Raw genomic sequence first — 7736 nt, forward strand, 5'->3', positions numbered from 1 at the left:
AGTTACTCCCGTCTGTCTGACCTCCGGCCGCGCTCCGAGCTCACCGAACCTGCGTACGGTCCTGCGACCGGTCCAAGGTAACACCGAGCTGTGAGCTTACTGTTGGCTCTGTCTCTGTAGCCGTCTTTCCCGTTCCAATACCCGCAAGCTCTGCGACACTCAGACACCCCCGATCCTTCTGTGACCCTGCGGGACCTGAGGCCACGCTGACCCCGCGTGGGCTTCGCCCCGGTTTAGCCTCTGGGGCGATGTCCCTCAATGGAACAGACTTCTAAAAGTCCTGATTTTGTGCTCCGTTGCTCCGCCGCTTGCCGGGAGCCGGCCCCTCCTTCCGGGGTCTATCTTTCCGTCGCTTTGGATTCACTTCTCTGCCAGTCCTACCTTTCAGATAGTGGTTGTTTTTCTGTTTCCAGAATTGCTGTTCTTCTCTTTGATCTGCCGATGGATGTGCAGGTGTTTGCAATCTTTAGATAAGCTATCTAGCTGATCTCCGGCTAGCTGAAGTAGTCTCATCTGCTACTTCTCCGCTATCTTGACTCCTCCCCCCAGAAATAACAAATGTTTATGAAGGTTCATTAAGATAAATATGTCTCATCCATTCCAGAATAGGAAGCATGTACAATGGAATAGGACACTCCACTCTTCTTCAAGTCCATTAGCCATACATTTCTTCAGCAATGTTCAGATGGACAATGTTTTTTAGTCAGAGTGCACATTTCCTAAATTAGAGCTGGTAACCCACTCATAGCCTCTGGGTTCATCTGCACAATTCAAACTATATAAAATAAACACCATTTAATTCTTCAGAATAATTCAGACCTCATCTCATTTCATATCAAAATAATATGAAGATTCCATGAGATAATGTTCATGATCAAAAGAAACATGACTTCCAATAGCAAAATTCAGCCAACCCCATTACAGCTGAAAAAGTCAATATTTATCTTCAAATACCTGAGCATAAGGCATGAACCAACTATTCTCATAAACTCACCCCAGCAGTCTACACCCAGAAGAGAAGGGCAAGACACCCAGCCATTCAGGACTAAATTCAGAGGCTTATAGTCCTGGGAGTCTGCAGCTCCCAGAAAAGCCACCATGAGGAATCTGGGACAGTGTTGGAGCATTATGGGGACATAGCTTCTGGGCCAGAGGGAAGCAGTGGAGATTCAGCCCCTGGGAGATCACCATCAACACCACAGCCTGAACTGAACCCCTGTCTTGAGAGGCTCGCAGGCTCCTCTGAAGAACAAGGATGGTTGTTAACAGGTACAGGGGTCTGCACAGGCCCACCCACCCCAGAGCAGATGGTCAGGGACATACCTCCTTCCCTCAACCGAAGTATGGAAACAGAATCTCAGAGGAGGAAGCGAGAGGGAAGGAGAAAATGTGGGAACCATCAGTCATGTTGTAGAATGAGACATCCCCTTCCTTCAGGTCCAGGAAAACCCCTACCCTTTGGGGAACTGGCACAAGGAGTTCTGAATTATCAGGGAGGGAAAAGACTTTATTCTCATACACCCCTACAACCCAGAACCCCTTTCCTGGGCATTCCTGGTACCAGCCTTTCCTCTCCACACCTCTCCTACAGACCCCCAGGGCCCACTCACTTTTTTCTTCTGCATTCCTGATCTCCACCTCCCAGTAGCAACACCCTGATGTGATGTCTTCATGACCCAAGACGCTATAGGTTTCTCCTGTGTCCTTGGGTGAGTCCTTGAATGTCACACTAGTCTTGTCATCAGAGATGGCAAGGCTGGAATGGGCAGACTCTGGATCCAGACTGACAGACACTGCAGAGACAGTTGCCAATCATTCAAGGACTTGCCCTACCACATACTAAGGCACACAACCACCACCCCACCCCCAGACACCTAGCTGCATGTAGGGAGGACCAAAGCTCCTGAGATGAGAGCCGTCTGACTCAAGCACACAGCCCTCCAACCAGAAGAAGTAAGCATAAGACTGATCTGAGGGTTAGACATGTCACAGGGCCCTTGAGGGCCAGCCAGGACTCCAGCACTAAAGAACACCCATTTTTATCCAGTATCAGTCACACCCAGTAATCCCAGCTACATGATGTTCACCACCCCATCCCACCCCACCACCATTGATGATGCCAGCATGTGTATCACCACAGCAAGCTGAAGGAGATGTCAGAAGCCATGGGACAGCTGTAGGAGCACCCAAACAACTGAAGTAACTCACAGGCCTGGAACTTCTCCTTCCACCAATCTACAAGAAAACCACATTACACAAATGTGAACAACAAACCAGAGACTTGAGACTGTACAAATCATTGTGGGTATAGATCCTCTGAAATACACTGAACCGAGAGTTATAGGGAAAAATGTTTTGGAAGCATTCACCTGAAGAATTTATTTTTCACACACATTAATTCTATCTCTCTCTCTCACACACACAGTCACACATGTGCACACTCTCTCTCATACACCCACCCCCATCATGTTATAATATTCCCATGAAACCCAAGCCATAAGAGTTAACATCACTAAGAGACTGGATACTGAGCAAAAAATATGGCTTTTTGCACAGATTTCATTATCAAAATAGGCTTTCTCTATCAAAATAGGCTTTCTCAATTCTGAGCCACATATCCATCCTGAAAGCTAAGTTTTCTTGACAAAGAACTGAGGAGATCATAATTTCTGAGGGCTCCATTTACTTATAAAGAACTGACTGAAATGAACTTGTATGTTGACTCAAAACCATGGTAGAGGCAATACAACTTGGTGGTGCTGCACTTGGAGGAGGAATCTCAGTCATGGGTGAGGAGAACTCAGGATATGGCACCAGGGAAATCTTGCCCCATCAAGAGGTAATGGAGAAGATTCAAGGAAGGAAAAAGAGAAGTTCAAAGCAAGAAAGACCTACATGTAGTGAAAGAAAGTAATGGATTTGCTTGCCTGTATCACGGAGTATTGCAAGGAAAAGCATCTCTGTGTGTAAGGGGAAACTCAAAAACATTGGGTCTAGTCATCTGCTTCTCCTTATAATCACCTAGAGAGATCAAAAGCAGCAGGAGACACCACATATGATCATCCCCCAAATACAGCTGTGTCCTATGCCCCAGAAACTGTGAATATGTCTTGGCAGAGAGGACTTTAAAGATGTGAGTAAGATTAAGGAACTGGAGATACGAATGCAGCAAGGGTGAAATAACAATTTCTCCAAACACCTAGATGGAACCTCAAATCCAATTATCCTAAGGATCATATCAAGCTACCCTCTATAAAGTGAGGACCTGAAACGAGCAAGAGAGGAATACAGGGGTCCCCTCCCTCAGTGACGCAAAGCATAAACTTCTCCAACCTTCATACTCCTTTTTGGGAAGAAGAAAAGAAGCTAACTAATCACAGCAAATGTATATCTGTCATAAGACCCTAAAAAGTCTGCACCAGTAAAGCTGTGACCTCCAACAGGACAGAGACTCCAGAACAAAATTATAACAATTATAAAATAAGAACAGGACACATTCTTGAATATTTGGTGTCAACATGGGACCCCTATTCTCCAACAGGTTTATTCAGATAAAGTAGAACGTCCAGCTCTGTTAATTTCTTATACAAACAGATCACATGAAGTGGGTGGACATGTCACATTTTGAGAAAAGGGAACTCTACTTGTTCTTCATTAAGACATTGGCTGACAGCAAACTCTACATTTCTATATGACAACTGACACAGATTAGCAAAGACGAGGAATCAGGAGGAGGAGAAGAAGGAAGAGGAGAAAGGGATTTGGTGTTCCATTCTGAGACTCCACAATGCACCCATAGCTATGCTGTGCACTTCCGTGGTCCAAGTGCATTCTTCACCTCATTCCACAGCAAGCTGTTCATTAGAAACTATTCTTCCAATTTCATGAATAAGATCAGATCAGACATTTGTTCACATCACATTAATATCACCTTACACCAGTTAGAATGGCCAAAATTAGCAAGACAGGAAACAACATGTGTTGGAGGGGATGTGGAGAAAGGGGAACCCTATTCCACTGTTGGTGGGAATGCAAGTTGGTGCAGTCTCTTTGGAGAACAGTGTGGAGATTCCTCAAGAAATTAAACATAGAACTTCCCTATGACCCTGCCATTGCACTACTGGGTATTTACCCCAAAGATACAGATGGAGTGAAAAGAAGGGCCATCTGTACCCCAATGTTTATAGCAGCAATGGCCACGGTCGCCAAACTGTGGAAAGAAACAAGATGCCCTTCAGTGGATGAATGGATAAGGAAGATGTGTTCCATATACACTACGGAGTATTATGCCTCCATCAGAAAGGACGAATACCCAACTTTTGTAGCAACATGGATGGGACTGGAAGAGATTATGCTGAGTGAAATAAGTCAAGCAGAGTGAGTCAATTATCATATGGTTTCACTTATTTGTGGAGCATAACAAATAGCATGGAGGACATGGGGAGTTAGAGAGGAGAAGGGAGTTGGGGGAAATTGGAAAGGGAGGTGAACCATGAGAGACTATGGACTCTGAAAATCAATCTGAGGGTTTTGAGGGGCGGGGGGTGGGAGGCTGGGGTTCCAGGTGGTGGGTATTATAGAGGGCACAGATTGCATGGAGCACTGGGTGTGGTGAAAAAATAATGAATACTGTTATGCTGAAAATAAATACAAAATAAATTTTAAAAAATAATCACCCATTTAAAAAAAAAACCCTCCTATGTGAAAGTGTTGATTCTACTGTAAGGATGTCTATCCTTACAAAATAAAAAGAACATATATAAGGTATACTTAAAAACACAGGCATTTCAATCCAGCATAGAATGGTGTGATGCTAAAAGAAGACCATTTAATCCACATTTTAACAGATAAGTCCCAAGATTCAGTGAGGCTCTCTAAAGAGTTTGACTCACACATCTGGTCAACATAGACTCTTACACTACTGAATCCACATTCTCTGTTCTCAAAGGCTGTGTCCCTGATCATAAATAGAAACAGCCAGGACAAAAAAGGCATGTGTTATAGATTCAAATGGCCCAGATTCATAACCCACCCCAGTGATAGAGGGTGCTCTGGATAACCTTTCATTGCATTAGCAACCCTAGGATCACTCTCCTCCCCCAACTACTAACGGAAGGGTGAGATGGCCTCATTATCAGAAGCAAACCCAGTTATAAAATTATTTCAAAACACCTTAAAATAATTATGTCTTTTCAGAAATCTCTCAAACATGCGTCAAGAAAGTTATTACTTTTTGCGCACCCAATAACTTGCATGTCCTCTGTGTACTTTCCACTCTAACCACCATGGCTGTCATTTGTGGTGTCTCTTCTACCCAAAGCCACCCAAAGTGTCTCTTCTACTCTCAACCACCCAGAGTGTCTCTGAGAGGAATCACAGGCTCTCCACTTTCCATCTCATCTCCTCCTCTCTTCTCCAACCACCCTTTCTTTCCCTGATTTACTCCCATATTTTCTCTGGTAAACAATTTTCACTCCTCTGAGCTTCTCCTATTGCCATCCTCACACATTGCTCCTAGTAAATCTAACCAGTACTGAGCCTATCAGGTAAATCCAAAATTCTCCTAAAAGGAGAGATAATGGTTGTGAACAATTATAAGTTACTGTCCTTTAAAATATTAATTTCTTAACACTGTAATACAAAGATGTACATAGGATTTTGTATATAATGACAATATATCAGTATCTCACAAACCCACTATCAGGACTCCCTACACATTCTGGAGGCTCTGGATCTGAGAATCAGAAGAGCTGACCTAAAGAAAACTACTTCCAAAAAAACCATGGGGGTTTAGAGGAAGATACCTGGCTTGGACAAGGAGTCAGAGCACACAGAAGCAAAATGAAGACCATCATTCCAGAGAAACAGTAAAAACAAACAAGCAAACAAACCAGGAAAACCAAAGGAAGGTCCAAAAAGAGGTAGGAATTTCAGGGTAAAATGGATTCAGAAACAAGGATCCCTTAAGGAAGACCTGAGTCCTAAGCAGGCAAGCTTGATTTCTGAAATCTTCCAGAGACAGTAAATTCTAAAGTACCACGTCAATTCCATGGTCCAATTGCCCTTACAAATGACCACTCTGTTGTCACTGGACCAACAAAACTATCCGTTGAACGAGGTGTGTTCAGAGGGTGTTGCTAATTCTAACAGCAACCTACAGTAGAGGATGGGTCAGAATAGAGGCAGATCTGTGATCCCAAGGACAGTCCCTGTAGTCTTCAGAAGGACACAACAAACATAACAAGGAGATCAGGGATACCAACCCCATCTTGGTGTGGGGTCCAATGACAGAGAAGGTGGCACAGTGGGGGCTGGGGAGGTAAAGCCAAAGGAAACTGAGTCACTTACCTGCATATAGTTGTGCCTTCTTCAGGGCTGAAAGGGAAGACACCCTGGTGAAACATGAGCCAGAACAAGTCTGCATAGTATTGATCTACTGGCACATGACTCCTCTCTGTGCTGCAGGTGATACTATCAACAGAGTACGGAGAGAGGCCAGAGAGGAGATACCCTCCTGACATGGGCAGACAATAGGATGTTCTGGGAAATTTTTTGGACCACCAGTCAGAGAGCCAGCATTGGGGGCTGAGTAGCATGCTTGCTAGTTCCTGCTGTGTGACCTTTGCCAAGTTAGTGTCCTGAGTCTTAAAAACCACAATATTAAAATAAAAACTCTGAGAAACAAACTGAGAGTCTGTCTGGGAGGGAAGGGAGGGTTGGGAGTTTGGGCAAGCCTGGTTGTGGGTATTATGGAGGGCCCAATTACATGGAGCAATGGGTGTGCTGCATAAACAATGAATTATGGAACACTGAAAAGAAATTGAAAAAAAAAGATACATGTAGTTGAATAGTAAAACCATCAAAATGACAATTAAATTAAAAATCAAAAGCACTTTTAACTCTTAAACTTCTATTCTCATTCAGACAAGTAGACTTAAGAGTCAACCAAGAAAAATAATCTTAACCAGAAGAGACAAAATTAAAAAATAAATAAATAAATTCAGCAGAGTCTAAAGAGACAAAAGAAAAGAACGTAAAATTGAACAATTGATTATAACATTAAGAATCTCTAAGGTGAAAAAACTCTTAGATGGAGAGGAGAAGGGAGTTGAGGCAAATCGGAAGGGGCGATGAACCATGAGAGACAATGGACTCTGAAAAACAACCTGAGGGTTTTGAAGGAGGGGGGGGTTGGGGGAGCCAAGTTGTGGGTATTATGGAAGGCATGTAGGGCATGGAGCACTGGGTGTGGTGCATAAAAAGTGAATTCTGTTATGCTGAAAAGAAATTTTAAAAAAAGTTATTAGTTCAATTTTATGCACACAAGCATTGCAAGACCAGTTATCTATATGCATTTGATTTTCTGAACAATAGAAGAGATAAAACTTCTGTGGAAACACTCAGCCCATAAGAGTCAGGTAGCTCTCCTGGGGCCAGTGGAGAATTTTAATCTCTAAAGAAATTTCATGTTTAAAAAAATTGGTAGCAGTGTGGAAGGTACTCAGCATAACTACAGCCAACATCTAAATCTGTTTTTTCTTTTTTTTATGGGGTGCAGGGGGATTCAACAATAAGTCTAAATGTGCATTTCAAATAAATTTTCAACAAAAAATAGTATTCCTTCAAAGAACAATACACTATGTCCAACCATTCTTTTTTTTTTTTTTTTAAGATTTTATTTATTTATTTGACAGGCAGAGATCACAAGTACGTGGAGAGGCAGGCAGAGAGAGAGG

The 7736-nt window shown here is 43.0% G+C and overlaps 1 protein-coding gene across 1 annotated transcript in view; it reads right to left on the reverse strand.

The window, feature by feature from the left end:
- Positions 1-2: 2 nt before the first annotated feature.
- The window catches only part of LOC132018578 (butyrophilin subfamily 1 member A1-like), an 18021-nt gene continuing 10287 nt past the window's right edge, over positions 3-7736 (reverse strand). The window contains 4 exon segments of the mRNA XM_059401525.1: positions 3-61; positions 1611-1793; positions 2209-2235; positions 6349-6375. Coding sequence (XP_059257508.1) covers positions 3-61; positions 1611-1793; positions 2209-2235; positions 6349-6375 — 296 coding nt within the window.

This window comes from Mustela nigripes, chromosome 5 (assembly GCF_022355385.1).
Source record: "Mustela nigripes isolate SB6536 chromosome 5, MUSNIG.SB6536, whole genome shotgun sequence".
Lineage (NCBI taxonomy): Eukaryota > Metazoa > Chordata > Mammalia > Carnivora > Mustelidae > Mustela > Mustela nigripes.